This window comes from Myotis davidii, unplaced genomic scaffold (assembly GCF_000327345.1).
Source record: "Myotis davidii unplaced genomic scaffold, ASM32734v1 scaffold199, whole genome shotgun sequence".
NCBI lineage: Eukaryota > Metazoa > Chordata > Mammalia > Chiroptera > Vespertilionidae > Myotis > Myotis davidii.
In genome coordinates, this window is record NW_006290680.1 from 4427533 (window position 1) to 4448399 (window position 20867).

A 20867-nucleotide genomic window follows, 5' to 3' on the forward strand; every position below is an offset into this window, starting at 1 on the left:
CAATTTTTGAGAAAGGTAAAGAACATATATGTAGCATAAGTTTCTAAAGAAATCATTATTAAGCAGTCTCTGTGTGTTGAGGCAGATGAGGAATGTAGAAGAAAACAAAAACTGTAGAGACAGAGACACTTGAATGTGAGTTCTGGCCCTCTGTCATCTCTAAGCAATGTTGCCTTTGCTGAACCTCTGTTTCTTCACCTCAAAGAAGGGGGACGGGATTGTTATGAACATATCTACCCTGTAGTATTGTTGGGAAAATTAATTGACCAAAGAAAAAAATCTTAGCAAAATACCTAAGCTGATAGGTGTTTCTGGTCAGTGTTGTTGAGGGCATCTGGAAATAGCTGTTACACATACAGGTATGTTTCTTTTCAGATGGGTGGAAGAAGATTCACACACGCATTTTCTGGACCCTAAAGCCTGACATTTGCTTTCTTTTTCTCTTGTTCTTGTTTTAGGGAATGACCATGGATAAAAGTGAGCTGGTACAGAAAGCCAAACTCGCCGAGCAGGCTGAGCGCTATGATGACATGGCTGCAGCTATGAAGGCAGTCACAGAACAGGGGCATGAACTCTCCAATGAAGAGAGAAATCTGCTCTCTGTCGCCTACAAGAATGTGGTAGGCGCCCGCCGTTCTTCCTGGCGTGTCATCTCCAGCATTGAACAGAAAACAGAGAGGAACGAGAAGAAGCAGCAGATGGGCAAAGAGTACCGGGAGAAGATAGAGGCAGAACTGCAGGACATCTGCAACGATGTTCTGGTAAGGCCAGTGCTTCTGTTTCAAACAGTTATTTGTAAGTGGTATTAATTTAATGTTCAAATGCAAACTCTCAAACAGCTTATGAGACAAAGGTGTCTGAGTATACTGGAAAGCTGCAAACCATTTGCAAATAATTTTTAAGCATATGAAGTTATTTTTCTTACCTCTTATTTGATCAGAGGTTGCTTATCACTTATGGAGAATTTTCCTCTCTCCTTTCAAAAAGACCTGTGAAAAATAGGAACATTTAGTCAACATTCCTCCATCTTTTCTTTAGAAATTGAATCGAGATAGGCAGGATTATAGATAGATGCAGCACAGATAGGCTATTCTGTATACTAGGAGCAAAAAGCTGAGCTACTTTTCATGCCTGCCCAGTGTAAAGTCCTGCTTTTGTCCGAAAGTTACCACATAGGTCAGTTTGGGCCTCCATTCCCAAGCCAAATCAACAGTGGTTTGGGGATTTCCCTCTCCTATGTTTTATAGGAACCTTGGTCAGATGATTGATTCCTAACTGCTTTCACTCTGACCACCGTCTGGGGTTGGATGGGAGGGGTGCATATCCTAGAGCAAATCATGATCATATTGTCTTTCCCTCACATCCTGAGCCCACTGGGAACTTTCTTTTTCTTCCAGGTGAAATCAGGTAAAAATGAACAGTGAGGGCTGCTTTGAAGGGAAAAGGAATTCACACTTGTGGATCTACCTCCTCCCCTGCTGGCTGCCTCTCCGAATTACTGCCCATGACACCTTTCTTTTGAAAACCTGTACAAAGCTTGTCAGCCATCAGGCAGTTCTCCTCATCCCTAACCCATAAGGAGTTGTACCCTGTCTGTCTGCAAAGAATTAAAATTACTATTGCCCTTTGCATCTTTTCACTTTGATTGATTACATCCCCTTATAACTAAGCTTTTGCATTGAGCTGCTCTTTTTGTTAGACTCATAGTGTAAGAATGTCATGACTAAATTTGTTGCCTGTTGGTAATTTGGGGGTTTGTTAATGGTGCACTAATTCCTGAATGTTAGGTGCATCTGATATTCAGATGAAGTATGGCATGTATTCCAAGGGCAAGAAAGTTCCATAATTCCTGAAAATGTAGACCAGCTTTTAAGAGCATCTGAAAGAATGTGAAGAACGCATGGTACTTACTGCCTCTTAACCAGTTTTTCAGGATGCCACATTCTAAAACAACTCTTCGAAAATATTGCTCTGTTTACGAAGCTTGGACTCCTTCAGAACTGCTTTTGTTGTAAGCATAAATGTTTAAAGGAATTTATTATTAATAATAGTAGTAGCTACCTTTTGAGTGCTTACTATGTGCCAGGCAACGTGTTAAGCACTTCATGTATTTAGCTCTTTCTCATAACTACTCTAGAAGATGGCTATTGTGCTTCCTGATGGAGAGCAGAGGAAACTGAGGCTAAGCATAGTTAGGTCATTTGTCCAAGGTCATACAGATAGTTCCTGTCACCTAGAGAACCATTATTAACATTGAAAAAGTATCATTCCAGACTTTTCCTCTACATGTTTTTGTGCGTGTAGACACATATTTTAATATTAAAATAGGATTCATGTGATATTTGTAATCTGCCATTTTTATTTCACTCAATTCTTTTGAGAACCTTTTCATATTTAACAGTGTAGTTCCACATCATCATTTTTAAGGCCTACATAGCATTCCATTGTATGGCTCTACTTTAATCAACCCCTTATGGATGGTGAAGTGATTTTTAACAGAAGAAAACAGACATCTGCTAAAAACTTTTAAACGCTTTGGATGAAAAATGTTTTTTTTTAATCTTCAAAAAAAATATTTAGAAGTGGTAGCGTGTTTCTTGAATCTCAGACATAGTTTTAACATCTTGTAAATAATATTTCCAGATTCTTAACAAAATGTGAATCATTTTTTAGGAGCTGTTGGACAAATATCTTATTCCCAATGCTACACAACCAGAAAGTAAGGTGTTCTACTTGAAAATGAAAGGAGATTATTTTAGATATCTTTCTGAGGTGGCTTCTGGAGACAATAAGCAAAGTAAGTAACATTAAAAAAGAAAAGAAATTTGAGCACTAGTGGAGTCAGTTTTCCTTTATAATTTTAACAGTTTTTCCTTGTCTGTTCACTGTAGACACTAACATCACAGCACTCAGACCATAGCATGGTGCTGACCTGTGTGAAAGCACTTCGTGTATTTAGTCATCAAGTGGGTTGACAGATCAAAATGTATCTAAGGGAAGATAGGGAGGGCATTAAAAGTCTGGTGCAGTCCTAACCAGTTTAGCTCAGTGGATAGAGCATTAGCCTGTGGACTGAAGGGTCCTAGGTTCAATTCCGGTAAAGGACACATACCTCAGTTGCAGGCTCCATCCCCAGTCCTGGCTGGGGAGCATGCAGGAGTCAACCAATTGATATGTCTCTCTCACATCATTGTTTTCCTCTCGCGCCCTCCCCTCTCTTTAGAGGGGAAACTTGACCATGAAAGCACCATATAAAGAGTGATGCATCTCTTTTATCTCATACATGTATTACTGTGGTGGTGATAATTATAGCTGTGTTTTATTATGTGCCAAATATTATAGAGTCTCCTTTATTCCTTACACAACCTTGGGAGTTTGGGTGGAAGTCTGTTCATTTTTCTGATAAGGAAACCAAGGCTACAAGAGGTTTTCACTTCAAGCCACACACCTAGTGAATAAGAGCTGGTAATTCAACTTTGGGTTCAAAGTTCATGACCTATCTACTAGAGCATATTTTTTATGTTCTATCTTGTTAAAGGTTATTTCTGTATTTCTTACTGCCTTAGTGGGCTTTGTCATGCTTCTTTTTGTTTTCCCCCAAAGCATTTCATGTAGTACTTAACTTAGAACAAACATTTAGCAAATGATTTTTTTTTTTTTTTTTAGCAAATGATTGTTAATCAAATGGTGGCGTCACTGACCATTTAATCCAGCCTAGTTTGGTAAAATAATTTGATAGTTGTCCAGTATGTGATGCAGCCTTTGAAAGAACCCAACCTTTTAATATTTTTTTTTATCTTTCTTTTAGCCACTGTGTCGAACTCTCAGCAGGCTTACCAGGAAGCATTTGAAATTAGTAAGAAAGAAATGCAGCCTACACACCCCATTCGACTTGGCCTGGCACTGAATTTCTCAGTGTTTTACTACGAGATTCTGAACTCTCCTGAAAAGGCTTGCAGCCTGGCGAAAACGGTGAGAAAGGCCCTCTGGTTTCTGATCATAGTAGAACAGTGCTGTTCTTAGTTACTTATTTCCTGAATATAACTCATTGTCTTGGACTATTTTCATAAAATATATACTTAAGTATATATTTTATGAAATAAATTCAGACCTACTTTTTGATTTCTTCTTAACATCTGCTATTTTGTGTTTTATTTTTGTTGTTTGATTAGTATTTGAGGGTGGGGTTATGGAAAAGTCAGGGTGAAGGTAGTTTGTTTTTCTTGTCAAGCTTTAGGTTGTAGAATTTGGAAAAGTGTGTGAAATGAATTCTCAAAGTTCCATTGCATAATTGAATCAAAGTTCGTGGTGTGAATTTCTGTTCTCCCTTGATCCCTTGTATCCAGACCTTTTGAGTTGTAGTTTTTTTTTGTTTTGTTTTTGGTTTGGGGTTTTTTTGTTGTTTTGTTTGTTTTCTTAAAGGATTACTAGAAATGTTTTTGAATTTGGCCCTCGCCTATTTGGCTCAGTGGATAGAGCGTCGGCCTGCGGACTAAAGGGTCCCAGGTTCGATTCTGGTCAAGGGCATGTACCTTGGTTGCGAGCATATCCCCAGTGGGGGTTGTGCAGGAGGCAGCTGATCGATGTTTCTCTCACTTCGATGTTTCTAGCTCTCTATCCCTCTCCCTTCCTCTCTGTAAAAAATCAATAAAATATATAAAAATAAAGAAATAAAAAATTACATGAATTTGCCTAGAATGAATTCTGTATTAACAGTGATACCTGCTGACTTATCTAAGAATTTTTGTCATTGTTGGTGCTTTATAAACATTCATTATATGTTTGCTGAAACCATTAGCAAACAAGGTAATAATGGCCTAGGTTCTCCCAAAGTGCTGGACAGGATAAATTATATTCCTTTGTCAACAGGAAAAAATTGGACTAAATGTGCTCCAGAAAACCTGTGATTTCTTTGCTAAAGACTCTTTGTTGTAGGCATTTGATGAAGCAATTGCTGAATTGGATACACTGAATGAAGAGTCGTACAAAGACAGCACGCTGATCATGCAGTTGCTTAGGGACAATCTCACTGTAAGTACTACTGGTTTCAGTGACTGCTTTTGGAGGGTTCATGGTCTACTCACCCACCTCATAATTCACTATTGCCCAAGACCCAAAAGAGTTTTGTACCTTGTAAGTATAGTTAATATTTTAAAGTGTTAAATTGGTTCAATTTAAGTGTTGAATGAGTACTAAAGTTTTGACCTTTTTAGTCATCACTGTTGTCACTCATACAGGGAGAATTTTAAACAGTCGAGGGAGAGATAAGGTGCTACAGATGGGAAACCGCTGAGAGTACATTTTAGTAGCCTGCTTTGATCATAACTCTGTTTTTCTCTTGCAGCTGTGGACGTCGGAAAACCAGGGAGATGAAGGAGATGCTGGGGAGGGAGAGAACTAATGTGTATTGTGCTCCGTGATCTGTTCAGTGTCACTCTGTACCCTCCACATATATCCCTTTGTGCGATAAAAAAAAAAAAAGAATCGTACATTGACTTTTCGATTTTTCACAGCCTCAGCCTAGCAAAAATGGTCCATGGGATAAACAGCTGGTATTTGTATCTTAAACTCAAATTGGTCACGTAAATGCCACGGCATTCTGAAGTTTTGATTTTTAACATTGACAGGATTACTGTGTGTTTAATTTTTTTTAAAACTGAACACTGTGATTATGGGGTTTTGTAACTAAGCAGAACTCTTACTGGTAGAAAAAATAGACCTGAATTATCTGTAACTTGGGGAAAGTTTAAACGGTCACTGAAATACTGCTCCATTGTACAGTTGTACAGAAAGTTGTAGTGATTATATTGTGATGCTGGGACTTGGAGTGAGATACCTGTCATTTCGCATTCGAGTTTAATGGCAATTCACAGTAATTATGCCTGTTCAGGGCTTATAGACACTTGACCAGTTGTGGCTCTTGCCACTCAAAAGTTCATGACCAGTGTCTTCCTCTGAGGAAACTCAAAGTTGAAAATTGAAATTCTTTGTGGCAGTTAACTGGGTTATGACACCATGAGAAGGTCCAGTGCTCATACAACACACATGACTAAAACCCCTGTCCTACAACAATGTTACTGATTTGCAACTTGTGCTTCAGTCGTGAAATCTTATTTTCCTTGTAACCATGAGCTAAAGAAGAAAGCAAGCCATGTATCTTATGAATGGCCTTATCTGTCTCCTGGGTAATAACTTTATGAATAATGTTCTGCAGAGATTGCCTTTCACACGAGGAGTGCTCAGTCTTTGGGTTCTTCCTAGCCCCGGGCTTTTAAATTTTGAAATCTAAACATTCTTTCCCACTGTCTTTTTGACTGTTGACTTTTTTTTCTCTCTTTAAGTTTCTGTCCTGCTGCTTTACCTTTTCTTTTCTTTTTGAAGTTTATCTTTATTTTTCTTTTGTTCACAGTTTAATATTATATGGACAGGGATAGGAGGCCTGGAGGGGGTGAGAAGGGAAATTGGTGAGCACTTTGGTGAGCAGGCCTTGTTTCAGTCAAGAAGATCTTCCAGCACCGTAGTTCTGTCTTCCTCCAGTTTTCAGCACAGTTGTTCTTCCGTCACACCAAGATCTGAATCAAAAAGTATTTTTAAATATCCATGACTCCTCCCTGTATTAACAGCCAGCCCTGATAATGCTTGTTGGTACCTGATCTCCCAACTGTACTCATCCAGCCAAGTTCACAGACGTGTTTAAACAAGACCCTCTGATGCAGGGAAGTTGCATGATCACTGCATTGGGGAGAATCCAGAATACCCAGGCCTACCAGTCTCACAGTATCCCCCCTCTCTTTAACATTCCACATAGCTGTAGTATCCATCTGTTTGTCCATCTGCCGAAATGAGAAAAGAAACCTTCATGCACTGATGAAAACAAACCAAAAAAAAAAAAATCCCTCCTTTCTAGCTGAACAAAAATGTGCAGTTAAATACTTGGCGCTTGAAAATGCAGTAGTGAACGTGGAACGAGCCTGTCTGTATATCTGGTAGCTCTTTCTTGCTTTGTTTTTCCTTACCAGTATTCTGCCTCACGTTTGCTTCTGTGATGGTTATATTGCCTAGCAAGCACACCCGTGGTTGTGAAAATAGTATAGTAAAAAAAGAAAAATCCCTGGTTATTGATGTACTAGATTTGTGAATGTCTTTTAAACAGTTCTAGTTTCCACCTTACACGAAATAATCAGGAAACGTGTAAAAATTCAAAAGTGAAATAAAAAATTTTATCAGTTAGTTGCCTGTGTATTGATGTGTGGCACCATTTCTATCACTACCAGAATTAGCTAACTTTTTTTTATCAAACTCATTGTAGGCTCTACTCTTTCTTTAAAAGTAGGCAACAGCTTTATGTCATCCTTTAGAACTTGAAGTCAAGGTGTTGTCAAAGGAAAGAAATTACCATTAATACAAAGCCTACCCACCTTATATAAACCACTTTAGGTCTTTGGGAGCTTCTAAAATTTGGTGATGCCAGTGGATTTTGCATCCCCTTCAAGTCTCTTCCTCCTCCCCCCCCCCTCATTTTTTAAACCCTGAGATGTAACCAAGACAGTGAGATGGTTACATAAGGCCTGGTCATCTCCGAAGTAATAGTCTGTCATCTGTCTCAACACTATGGTAGCCAGCAGCTCTGTGTATCCTCATGGGATTTCCTCCAAGGAGAGGAAAATGATTGGGAGGAGGGAGTAATTTCTAGCCCAAGATTAGAATTGATTGGTGCCTTCTTGCTACTGTGGGCTGGGCAGTCAGACCAGCTCCTGCCCCTGGTTCTGGAGCTGTTCCACCTTTCAGAGACACACCCAGCCAAAGGTCAGTGGGACCTGCTTTGTTGCAGCAGGGAAATCTGGAGGGTCCGCCCCTCCTAGAGGCCAGGTGAAGTACTGTCCCACAATGGATTGGAATTCTTCGGATACCCACAGATCGAATCTGCAAACTCAAGATTGCTGGAAGGGTCTTGCTGCTCCGCTTGGGACCACCGCCCTAACTGCATCGGGACCTCACTGTTCCTTAGAGTCACTTGGTGAGCCTTCCTAGTGGTGTGCAGGTGAAGGGGATCCTTAATGAGAAAGAGGTGGGCAGGGAATATCCCAGGGAAAGGTATATGCAAACTACATAGGAGGCAGTGTCGAAGAACGCCTTAGTGGTCTCGAATTCCCACATGGAGCCTTCAGTCCCAAGTCACAATGCTGGTTCCAGAGGGTGGGGCTAGATTGGGCTGCCTTGAGAAAAAGACTCACCTGGCTAGGTACACGCCTTTGAAAATAGCCAGCATCCCGCTCCAAAATACTCTTGTTTGTAATGCAAACAGGATGTACGGTCTCCTTTAATCCTTATGAAGAGGGAGTTTACAAAGACGGGAATCGGGCCCGTAAAGGCAGTAACATTGGGGATTACAACTCAGGTTCAGGCCCTCCCAGAGAGCTCAGCCCCACCCCGGGCCAGGTGAGGGCTCTCCCGCCTCCGGAGGCTTCTAGAATGCTGAGGGGTCCCAGGTGGGGCCCTAAGAGGGGAGGGGCCGGAGCGTGGGTGATTGGCACGCGGGCGCCGAGGGATGGTAAAAAGAAGGGGCGGCCGCGCAGGGACGGAGAGTCCCTTGCTTCCTGCGCGCCCGCCGCCGCCGAGGTTCCCGCCCGTGTGACGCGCGCGGGGCGCGGGGCCGGCGCCTCGTTCCCCCGCCCACCATGAACGCCAGCGGCCCGGGCTTCCCGCTGGCCTCGCTCTACGTGGGCGACCTGCACCCCGACGTGACCGAGGCGATGCTGTACGAGAAATTCTCGCTTGCCGGGCCCATCCTGTCCATCCGTGTGTGCCGCGACGTGGCCACCCGCCGCTCTCTGGGCTATGCCTACATCAACTTCCAGCAGCCGGCCGACGGTGAGCCCGGGGCTGGGGATGGACGGACTGGCGCACGGTGCACCCACGGCATCTCGGCCGTCCGCTCTGCCATCTCTGCTCCCGCAGCTTCAGTTTTGCAGCCAGGGAAACAGGTCCAGGGAGCCCCCTGAGGCCCTGAGCAGTAACTAGCAATTAGTGTGTGCCTACTGTGTGTTTTTCTGGTGCTCCAGTTTGTAGAGGGGAGACAGTAAGGCCGAGTGGAAACAACCAAGGGCTTTAGGGCCAACCTAGGATTAGGAAGCCAGCAGCTGTGTGACTTTGAGCAAATTACTCAACCATTCTGAGCTTCCCTTGCCTTTCTGAAAAATGGGGAGCGGACCTGCTTGATAGAGGGGAGGAGGAGAAAATTCAAAGCACCTGGTGAGGACGATGTGTGAGGCGACATAGGTAACGAGTCGGGAAGCCAGGGGAGCTGGGGCTCGGGCTCTCCCGGCTGCGGACACCAGGTCTGCACCAGGCGCTTTTCCCTTGGCAAGCCCAGAAAAACCGCCTCCACCTTGGGCTCCACAACCCGTTCCTCAGAGCTGATGGGATTGATTAGCGCTTGCGAGGTGGGTGTGCCCACACCTCTGGTGAGACTTTAAGAGCCCCGGTTTTGTTCAAGTTTTTCCACTAGGGTGTGAGCTTGAGCAAAAGTTCACACTTGACACTTCATCTGTGAAATGGGAGCTAAGGCTTGGAAGGAAAACTGTCTATGAAGTCGCTCCAGTTACAGCGGTTTTCAACCTGTGGGTCGCGACCCCTTTGGCGGTTGAACGACCCTTTCACAGGGGTCGCCTAAGACCATCCTGCATATCAGATATTTACATTATGATTCATAACAGTAGCAACATTACAGTTATGAAGTAGCAACGAAAATAACTTTATGGTTGGGTCACAACATGAGGAACTGTATTTAAAGGGCCAGAAGGTTTGAGAACCACTGCATGGGCTCAATAAGTGTAACCTAAGGAAAAAAAAAAAGTAACCAGCATTCAGGTGCAAGACTCCAGAAACAACCCAAAAAGGCTTACTCTGCATCTGCTGGGTGGATGAGGAGGTTCCCCTCCAGCTGGGGGTTTGCTGGGGTGGTTCAGCCTGTTTCCCAGGGGGTGACTGAGCTGGATTCCAGGGGGACTTCTCCTTTGCTCTGCTTTCCCCACCCACTGCCATTTCCAGCTTTCTCCAAGTTCTGCACACCTGACCTTTTGGCCAGACTTCATAGATGGGGAGGCTGAGCTCCAGAGAGAAGGGGTTTAGCCCTGGGTGTTCATTGGTAGAACTCGATGGAAAAACCAGACTCCACTGAGTTCTGCACAGTTCCTGTCCATGCTTCTGAAGGTAGAGGAATCCTTTAAGCAGGGGACAGCATGTTACCGGGGAGAGGTAAAGGCCATAGCAATCCAAGAGGGCAGGCATAGGCTGCTGTTTTCAGACACACTGCCATTTGCCAACCAGGTGCTAAGGACAAGGCACCTCGCATACCTTTTAAAATATATATATACATTTCTTTATTGATTTCAGAGAAGGGAGAGGGAGAGATAGAAACATCAGTGATGAGAGAGAATCACTGATTGGCTTCCTTCTGCACGCCCCCTAGTGGGGATCAAGCTCACAACCCTGGCATGTGCCTTTGGCCGAAATCGAACCCAGGACCTCCCAGTCCGCAGGCCGAGGCTGTGTCCACTGAGCCAACCCGGTTAGGGCGGCACCTTGCATACCTTATTTAATTTTCAGCCTGTCCAACAACGTAGAGGTAGGTGTGAAAGGGTGGTTAATATCACCATCATCATCATCACTACTTCAGAGAAAGAAACCAGCTCAGAGAGGTGATGTTTGCCTCCCCCAAAATCCTACTACTTGGGATCAAATCTCAACTCTGCTGCTCAGCACCTCTGAGCTTGAATTTTCTCTGACTGCTGCCATAGAGGCCCTCCTTTACATTTTTATCTACTCGGTGTGCTTTAGAGACCACAGTAGACCTGGCTCTGACACTGATCTTTCCCCTTTCTGAACCTCAGTTTTCCCTTCTGTAAAATGGGGGTAGAAATCCATGCTCACATGGCTATAGTGAGGAGTTGAATGAGATCCAAAAAAGTGGGAGGAGTGCCATACACTTTAATTCTTATCCCTCCTGAGCCTTCAGGCTCTATCTCCAGTGAGACCCAGACACTGGCTCATTTTTTTTTTTTTTTTGGAAGGAGGCTCCCAATTACCAGTAAGCACCTAAGGGCTCAGGGAGTCCCCTTAACTTGCTCCTTTCTCTCCTCCTTCTGCCCAGCGGAGCTGGCACTGGATACAATGAACTTTGAGGTTATCAAAGGCCAGCCCATTCGCATCATGTGGTCCCAGCGAGACCCAGGACTTCGAAAGTCGGGTGTGGGCAACATCTTCATCAAGAACCTGGAGGAGTCCATTGACAACAAGGCCTTATATGACACCTTCTCCACCTTTGGAAACATCCTGTCTTGCAAGGTTGGTGTGCCCTCTTGAGGGGGTCTGGGTCAAGTACCTGTGTGGTAGAGGTATTCCAAGCAGCACCTCACTTTATAGTATATGAGGTCTTTTCAGTTAAGCTCTAGGTTCAGCAAGGACCGGAATGGAAGTAATTCTTTCAGTTTCATCTTCACATACCTATCAGAGGCCACCTGTGTTTCAGTCTGCTCTTGCTGTGTAACCACCCCAAAGCTTAATCACTGTCAACAGCCATTACTTAGCTTATAATTCGGCAGGTGGTGATTTGGGCTGAGTTCAGCTGAACAGGGCTGGCCTTGGCTGGGCTCCTTCATGTGCCTACGGAGAGCTGGGTGGCTCTGCTTCTAGGCCAGCCATGGGCAAACTACGGTCCGCGGGCCAGATCCAGCCCATTAGAAATGAATAAAACTTAAAAAAAAAAAAAGACCGTACCCTTTTATGTAATGATGTTTACTTTGAATTTATATTAGTTCACACAAACACTCCATCCATGCTTTTGTTCCGGCCCTCCGGTCCAGTTTAAGAACCCATTGTGGCCCTCGAGTCAAAAAGTTTGCCCACCCCTGTCTAGGCAGTGGTTGGCTGTTCGCTGGAACACCCCAGCTTTCCTCCCTATGGACTTTCATCCTCAGGCAGGCTAGCCCATGGCAATGGCAGGGGCCTGGAAGACAGAGTGGAAGCTCACCAGGCCTCTTGAGATCTAAGCTTGGAACTGGCACACAGTCACTTCCAATGCATTCTATTTGCCAAAGCAAGTCACAAGACCCAATTCAGAGTGAGAGGACATAGAAATTATAGGACAAAGAGTGTGGATATAGGAAGGCCGTTAATTGAGGTCATCATTGCAATCAATGGCCACATCTTGTTTTTAAGATTTCTCTTATAATAGAGTGGACGTTCCATAAGAGTAATGATCTTGTTTTTATTTACCTTTGTATCCTGGTACCTAGAATAAGATTGGCACATAGTAGATGGCTCAATAAATATTTAGTTCCGTTTTCCCCAGTCAGCTGACACTTTAAGAGTTTAAGCATTTCCTGAAAGAGCCAAATGGGAGTTCCATTTTTAACTTTATGAGGAAATGCCATACTGTTTTCCACAGTGGCTGCACCAGTCTACATTCCCACCAGCAGTGGACTGGGGTTCCCTTTTCTCTACATCACCAACACTGTTTGTTGATTTGTTGTTGATAGCCATTCTGACAGGTGTGAGGTGATACCTCATTGTTGTTTTAATTTGCATCTCTTGGATGATTAGTGACTTTGAGCATTTTTTCATACGTCTCTTGCCTTCTGTATGTCCACTTTGGAGAAGTATCTATTTTGGTCCTTTGCCCATTTTTGAATTGGGTTGTTTGTCTTCCTTTTGTTAAGTTGTATGAGTTCCTTATATATTTTGGAAATTAACTCTTTAATCAGATGTGTCCTTGGCAAATATATTCTCCCATGCAATGGACTCTCTTTTCATTTTGTTGATGTTTCTTTTGCTGTGCAGAAACTTTGTATTTTGATGTAGTACCATTTGTTTATTTTCTCCTTGGTTTCCTTAGTCCTAGGAGATGTATTGGTAAACATATTGCTACAAGAGATGCCTGAGATTTTACTGCCTATGGTTTCTTCTAGGATTTTTATGGTTTCATGACTTACAGTTAAGTCCTTTATCCGTTTTGAGTTTATTCTTGTGTATGGTGTAAGTTGGTGGTCTAGTTTCATTTTTTTTTTGCATGTACCTGTCCATTTCCCAACACCATTTATTGAAGAGACAGTCTTGACTCCATTGCATGCTCTTGCCTCCTTTGTCAAATATTAATTGAGCATAATGGCTTGTGTCAGGATCTGGAGTCTCTGTTCTGTTCCACTGATCTATATGCCTGTTCTTGTGCCAGTATAGGCCGTTCTGAATATAGTAGCCTTGTAGTATAACTTGATATCTGGTATTGTGATTCACTCTTACCATTTGCAACAGCATGGATGGACCTGGAGAGTATTATGCTAAGGGAAATAACTCAGTCAGAGAAAGATAAATATCACATGATCTCACTCATATGTGGAATCTAATGAAGAAAATAAACTGATGAACAAAATAAATCTAGAAACATAGAAGCAGGGAACAGACTGATGAATTTCAGCGGGAAGGCAGAGGTGGGTGGGCAGAGGTTAACCAGGGGGAATTTATATGCATATATGCATAGCCCATGGACACAGACAATAGTGTGGTGAAGGCCTGGGAGGGGTGGGTGCGGGGAAGAGGGGGTCAATGGGGGGAAAAAACCACAAAGGGGACATCTGTAATACTTTCAACAATAAAGATAAATTTTTAAAAATTGATCATAAATAATAATACCAAAAAAAGAATTTCTTGAAAGGGCTCTTATGGCTACTACAACAAGATAAGTATGCAATACCCTTAGCAGGTATTTGGCCCCAAAACGGGGACCCAGTCAACGTGGTTGAATTTGAAAGGAAGCTGGGGCTTGAGTTGAAAGTGGGGGACCCTGTTTGGGGCTGGAGAGTGGAGGAGGGTATGCTGGGCCTAGATTTGGACGAATACTAGTGCAGGGCCAATTGAAGAGCCTCACATGTCAAGTTGATCTAGTTCTGTGGACAGCTGGAGCTCCTGGAAGTGAGGTACCAATGGGACACCGTCACAATTCCATTTTGGAGAAAGCATCCCAGGGGTCAGCATGCAAGCTGGGTTGGGAGGCTGCGGTGGTCATCTAGGCAGAGGCCACTTCGCTGAGCTGGGGCACCGGCTGCAGGGTGGGTGGAGCTAGGGACACCCTGCAATGGGCATTAGTGGTCTTCGTGCAAGTTCAACCAGAGGGATGGGAACTACGTGACCTGAGGATTTTTCCCATTCTCAAGCTCTGTCCTTCTCATTTGAGTCAGGGGGCTCACCAAATAGGGGTAGGATGTTTGTGGGTCTTTTACAAAATTAAAACAAGTCTGTTGTTGAAACAGTACATAATTGATGACGTTTAAACAATGTGGAAAGGAATGAAGTGGAAAAGAAGGCTCCATCCCCTTCAACCCTAGTCCCCAGAAATAACCATTATTAACATTTTTCTTTGTTTCTGTTTAAAATTTTCCCTTGTGTAGATGCTCACTTTCAATTGGGCTTGATTTTTCCCCCACTTAATGATATACCCTCCACATCACTCTGTGGCAGCCATATAATCTACCATGTTCTCCTCAGCTGCACACTAGCACGAATGTACTGTAACTTACGTAACCAGTCGCCTCTTGATGGATACTCAAGAGGTTTTTCTAATTTGCTGTTAGAAACAGGGATGCAGGAATAGGAGACTGAATCTGATCCTCTTACCCATTACCTTAGGAAGATAATTAAAAACTTGTCTGTGGTATAGAAGACCTGCGTTCAGTTTGAGGACGGTACTGTGTGAGCTTAAGCAAGTGGATCAACCCCTCTGAGCTTTAGTTTCCCATCTCCAAAATGGAGTTGTTGTGTGACATAGAACTGTCTGTCACAGTCACAGAGCGAGCACTCAGATATTAGCTGTTCTACCTGAACCCCCTGTTGGATGCTCTTCTTGTTCTTTTTCTTTGTGGCCCAGGTGGTGTGTGATGACCACGGCTCCCGAGGCTTTGGCTTTGTCCATTTTGAGACCCGTGAGGCTGCGCAGCAGGCCATCAGCACCATGAATGGGATGCTGCTGAATAACCGCAAAGTGTGAGTGGCGGGCATGGGGGTGGACCGAAGCTGGAGGGACAGAATCATAGCATCACCAACTGGGGACCCATGCTCCCCACCACCATCTAAGGCAGCGGTTCTCAACCTGTGGGTCGCGACCCCTTTGGTGGTCGAATGACCCTTTCACAGGGGTCGCCCAAGACCATCCTGCATATCAGATATTTACATGATGATTCATAACAGTAGCAACATGACAGTTATGAAGTAGCAACGAAAATAATGTTATGGTTGGGTTGCAACATGAGGAACTGTATTTAAAGGGCCAGAAGGTTGAGAACCACTGATCGAAGGGCACCAGGCACTGAGCAGCCTCCGGTATTCTTCCTGGCAGTGTGACCTCGGAAGAGGGGCTTAAGCTCTCAAGGACTCCCTTTCCTCCAGTAAGAATGGGACTGCTGACACATGCTTAGAGGATTTTTCTGAGGAGTCAATGAAGTGATGATTCTGAAGGAATGGCCAGATCATCAATGGGCTCGGCCTTCTCAGCATGCCTGTGCATTTTTTTCTTAAGCCTTTTGTGTTATTTCATGGGATTTGGGGATGGGTGGGAAAGTAGGCATATGCTTAGCCGGCCATCTTCATACATATCAGTTTGGCATCATCCCCACTTCAGATGGGAAAATTGAGATGCAGGTGCTGGAGAGAATCTCTCTGGCAGTGCCCCTCCCCCAGTTTTGCTTCTGCGCATCTGAAGGCTCAGCCCCATGCTCAGCACGATGGAGCGATGGTGGCTTTGAGCTGGGAGATGCCCGGAGAGTCATTCTGTCCAGGGTTTCCCAGGGCAAGCTTCTGTCAACTGAACAGTGGTGGGCTTTTCCCAGAAGGATGTTATTTTGTTAGCTACCATGTGTCCAGGTTTACCTTTGCCACTCAGTTTTCTTCAAGTGTTAGTGCCAGCTACAACTTGTTTGTGCTAAACGTGCTATAGATACTATCAAATTTTCTTATGCTTGGTTTTGTTTTGTATTTTTCTTTTATTAAAGACTATGTTTTGCCCTAACCGGCTTGGCTCAGTGGATAGAGCGTCAGCCTGCGGACTCAAGGGTCCCAGGTTCAATTCCAGTCAAGGGCATGTACCTTGGCTGTGGGCACATCCCCAGTAGGGGGCGTGCAGGAGGCAGCTGGTCGGTGTTTCTCGCCTATCGATGTTTCTAACTCTCTGTCCCTCTCCCTTCCTCTCTGTGGAAAATCAATAAAATGTATTTTTTTAAAAAAGAATATGTTTTTATTGATTTTAGAGAGAGAGGAAGGGGGGAGAGAGAGAGAAACATTAATCGGCTGCCCCCTGCATGCCCCCTACTGGAGCCTGCAACCTGGGCATGTACCCTGACCGGGGAATTGAACGGGTGACCTCTTGGTGCATGAGACAACGCTCACCCAACTGAGCCAACTGGCCACAGCAGTTTTTGTTGGTTTGTTTGTTTTTCTTAATCTACGATACTTTCCTAGGTGTGTTGATATGAACTTGGAGATTACAATTTTTAAAGTGAATATTGTATTTAAGTTATTTCAGTTTCCCCACAGCAGCACTAGCATGGATTGTGTCTGGTTCTCCCACTACTGTTTCCCCAGTGTACATGGTAAATGAATGAGCAATCCCTTTGATGTGAGTTTGATCCCCAGTTTTACAGGAATGAACACTGAGACTCAGAGAGGTTAAGGAACTTGCCCAGGGTCACACAGCTAGGCAGCTGCAGAGTGAGGATTCAAGTGTGACTCCCAGGTTCATGCTCTTATCTCCTGTGCACTCAGCTGCCTGGTGTCTGGTAGGACTTCCCTATGCATTTGCCACAAGAATTAAGTCTTCTTAATCTTATGCTGGAACATCGAATCTAAGCTGCAGAAGGTGGTCAGGCCTTGGGTATATTCTAAGTAGTATTGCCCTGCCCAGGCTTCTGATGAGGGGATCAGAGGCCCGAGGCTGGTAGCAATTGGCTCCAGTGACCCAGGGTTGTGGGATGGGCTGCGATGGAGGTGGGGGTGGCTGGTGGCTGGCAGCTGCCTACCCTGTCGGTGTGTCCACAGCTTCGTCAGCCACTTCAAGTCCCGACAGGAGCGGGAAGCTGAGCTGGGGGTTCGGGCCATGGAGTTCACCAACGTCTATGTGAAGAACCTGCAAATGGACATAGACGAGCAGGGCCTGGAGGAGCTCTTCTCCCAGTTCGGTGAGTGTGTTTCCCGAGGGAGTTCGGGGTCACTTTCTCTTCTGCTCCCTAGTCAGGCTGGGAGGAAAGGCCCTCCTGGGCTTTCTGGAGACTTGTGGGAGGAAAGGGGAACACCTTGGGGCTTCCGAAACTCCCCTTTGAGCCAGGTTGGTCCTTCCCAGGGAAGACGCTGAGTGTGAAGGTGATGAGGGATGACAGCGGCCACTCCCGAGGCTTTGGCTTTGTCAACTTTGAGAAGCATGAGGAAGCCCAGAAGGTAGGAGCCTGCCTCCCCATCGCCCTGCTCATGGAGAAGGTGCTGGGCCAGGACTAGGAAGAAGGGAGGTCGGGAGCAGAGGGCTCCGGCTGCCTGTGGAAGGAAAGGTCACATGAGCCTGGGCCCTTCCTGCCTGCGCTGAAGGCAGAAGGCTTCAGCCTCCTCCGGGACTTCCGAGCCATGTGGCTGCTTATTTTATAGGTTCTTGCTGCATGAGAGGTAGAAGGGGCCTTCGAGACAGCCACTACCCTCTTCTTGAATTAATTGGGGGATTGAGGCAGGGAGGGAAGTGCTATGCTATTTCTTGCTTCCAGGCCTTTGTAAATGCTGTTTTCTCACACTTCCCTTTTTCTGCAAATTAGACCGGTGCTGTCCAATAAAAATGTAACGTGAGCCACATATGCAATTTAAAATTCTCCAGTAGATTAAAAAAAAACAATTTCCAATAGCCACATTAAAAAGGGTAAAAAAAGAAACTTTGAAATTAGTTGTAATATATTTTATTCGACATAAACATTTTCAAATGATCACCACGTCAATGAGCATTTAATATAAAAATTGAGATTTTTTTTATATCCGCTTTTTTGTACTTAATTCTTTGAAATCTGGTACCTCCAGCACAATTCAGACCAGCCATATTTCTAGTGCTTAGTAGCTGCATGTGGCTACTGAGTACCTTATGGGACAGCATTGCTTTAGGCGATTTAGTGCCTGTCCTTTGGGTCTCATACTTTCCCTCCTTCACGAAGCTGCCTCTTCCTGTTATCCCTTACTTGTGATGCCTTCTGTCTCTCTCCATTAGTAGTACATAAACAGAACTGAGAGTAGAGTCCTAGCTGGTTTGACTCAGTGAATAGAGCATCAGCCTGTGGACTGAAGGGGCCCGGATTCGATTCAAGTACATGCCCGGGTTGCTGGCTCGATCCCTATTAGGGAGCATGCAGGAGACAGTCGATCAATGATTCTCTCTCATCATTGATGTTTCTGTCTCTCTCTCCCTCTCCATTCCTCTCTGAAATCAATGAACATATATTAAAAAAAGGAAAAAAAAAGAATGGAGAGCAGAGGCTGGGTCTTGTTTCATCATTAAGTCTCTAGTATTGTACCTGTCAGTAGCTACCAGATACATATTTGCTGAGTGAATGAATGGTACAAGATCATACAATGAGAAGCGGGAATAACAGTTATATTTGGCCTACCATAAAGCTCTTTATGACCAACCATAAAGCTCTTCCCATGGTTGCTGCCCCATTAAGATTACCGGACAGCCGAAACCGGTTTGGCTCAGTGGATAGAGTGTCGGCCTGCAGACTGAAGGGTCCCGGGTTCGATTCCGGTCAAGGGCATGTACCTGGGTTGCGGGCACATCCCCAGTGGGGAGTGTGCAGGAGGCAGCTGATGGATGTTTCTCTCTCATCGATGTTTCTAACTCTGTATCTCTCTCCCTTCCTCTCTGTAAAAAATCAATAAAATAAAAAAAAAAAAAAAAAAAAAAAAAGATTACCGGACATGCAAGAGCTCAGCTCAGGGTGGATTCTGGCTGGAGACCTGGACCCTGGTGCCATCTCGATAACAGCCTCTTCTCACTGAGCACTTAGCACGGGCCAGGCACTGTGCTAGGGGTTTTGCATTCATTCTCATCTCCCCCCACTAATATGGGCTCTGCTGTTATTATTAGGTTCCATGGGTTGTATTAGGTTCCACTGGGTTAGAATAAACTCTTTCTGACTCTGAAGTTTTGTTCTTAAGTAAATGGCTCCTTTGAAAGGTAACTTCTTGTGTGTTCTTGGACAAGTCCCACCCTCTCTCTAGGTTTTGTTTTCCCCAACTGTAAAATGACAAGTGGGAGTAGATGGATGAAGCTGCAGGGATCCATTAACTCCAAGGTCTTAGAGACTTTGGTAATGACTTTTAAGACTGCTGTAGAACAGGTAGTTCCTGGGTCCACGATGTATATTTACATATATTTGCACATTTAGTCAGGAAAGCAAAAGTCATCATTATGTGAAAGTATTTACTAATGAACGGACCACTGAAAAAGTCAGTTCCCTTCAACATTTCTCTTCACTAACACCATTATCTCATCCTAACTGTTGAGCCAGTACACACATAAGTCTGCCTTTTGCAGATTTTTGCAGATAAGTCCATGCAAATTCAGTTCAGTGTCAATGGCTTGCAGAGAGAAGTTGCATATCTCACAAAAGATGTAGGATTTCATGCAATCAAAGCCACGGACAAGTTAGGGTCTGGTAGGCTTAGGCCAGTTAACTGAAGAAAAGCAAAATCAACAGGGTTAAGACACCAGTGTTTCTAAAACAAAAGGTCTCATAATTAGCAAAAGGATTCTTTATGCTGTGAAATCCAACATGAAGTAAAAGATATTGATTATGCTGCCATGCCATTTTGAAAGAATTATGCTTGCTACTTTGTTTTTAAAAAATCCATGTGTTGGTAGTTATAAACTGATTGTCAAATATGGGAAACTGCAAATTTCCCTTTTTAAAATAGAGTCAGAAGCAAATTTTTAGAAATCTACAGTTTACTCTGAAATTTTGTCCCATGTTTTTAAAAAGTGGATGGCCTTTATCCTGGTCCTAGTGATTCTTAGCTAACAAGGGCAGCCTGGTTGGCAGGTGGTCCCTTCTAAACCCGGGAGGTGGGACTGGAGGCCGTGTCTAAGGCCAGGGCCTCATCGGGGGTGGTTCCCAAGCACTGTCGCTGCATCTTCTCTGCACAGGCTGTGATGGACATGAACGGGAAGGAGGTGAGAGGACAGCTGCTCTATGTGGGCCGTGCCCAGAAGTGGGCCGAGCGGCAGAATGAGCTTAAGCGAAAGTTCCAGCAGATGAAGCAGATGAAGCAGGACCGGCTGAATCATTACCAGGTGAGGGCCCTGAATGTGATTCCTTCCTCTAGCAACCCCACCCACATCCAGGAACTAGGCTTGAGGGATTGTGGGGGCTCCAGCTTCCAGGTGAGGGCATGCTGTGTGATTGGTGGGGTGCATGGGTATTGTGCGGGGCTGGGAACAGGAGGCTTGGAGACCAGGGCTTCCACTGCCCCCCACACAAGTCAATCAGGAGCGTGGGGAGGAAGGCATATCTAGCAGTGTCCTTTCCTTCCAGGGCGTGAACCTGTATGTGAAGAACCTGGACGACTCCATTGATAATGAGAGGCTGAGGAAAGAGTTCTCTCCTTACGGAGTGATCACCAGTGCCAAGGTGAGGGCTGAGGGTGCCCACAGTGGACAGATAGCCTCCCCCTCCCATCCTCTCACTCCCCACACACCCCTTCTTCCTCCGTGGCCTTCAGGGAGTTGGTGCAGAGCCACACCTTTTGGATTTTGGGGCCATGTCTGACCCCATTGGAGCTTGTCTGCACTGGAGGGA

At 44.7% G+C, this 20867-nt stretch overlaps 2 protein-coding genes across 7 annotated transcripts in view; both read left to right on the top strand.

The window, feature by feature from the left end:
* YWHAB (tyrosine 3-monooxygenase/tryptophan 5-monooxygenase activation protein, beta) overlaps positions 1–7230 on the top strand; it is a 21225-nt gene extending 13995 nt beyond the window's left edge. For all 5 annotated transcript variants that reach the window (XM_006763778.2, XM_015563941.1, XM_015563939.1 and 2 more), the window contains exons 2-6: positions 459–761; positions 2674–2797; positions 3809–3972; positions 4936–5031; positions 5345–7230. In XM_006763778.2, the coding sequence (XP_006763841.1) occupies positions 462–761; positions 2674–2797; positions 3809–3972; positions 4936–5031; positions 5345–5401 (741 nt within the window). In that variant the 5' untranslated portion in view covers positions 459–461 and the 3' untranslated portion in view covers positions 5402–7230. The remainder of the gene's footprint in view (positions 1–458; positions 762–2673; positions 2798–3808; positions 3973–4935; positions 5032–5344) is intronic.
* Positions 7231–8678: 1448 nt separating this feature from the next.
* PABPC1L (poly(A) binding protein, cytoplasmic 1-like) overlaps positions 8679–20867 on the top strand; it is a 22003-nt gene continuing 9814 nt past the window's right edge. For both annotated transcript variants that reach the window (XM_015563943.1, XM_015563942.1), the window contains exons 1-7: positions 8679–8871; positions 11153–11346; positions 14921–15036; positions 17083–17222; positions 17384–17478; positions 20216–20362; positions 20604–20699. In XM_015563943.1, coding sequence (XP_015419429.1) covers positions 8679–8871; positions 11153–11346; positions 14921–15036; positions 17083–17222; positions 17384–17478; positions 20216–20362; positions 20604–20699 — 981 coding nt within the window. The remainder of the gene's footprint in view (positions 8872–11152; positions 11347–14920; positions 15037–17082; positions 17223–17383; positions 17479–20215; positions 20363–20603; positions 20700–20867) is intronic.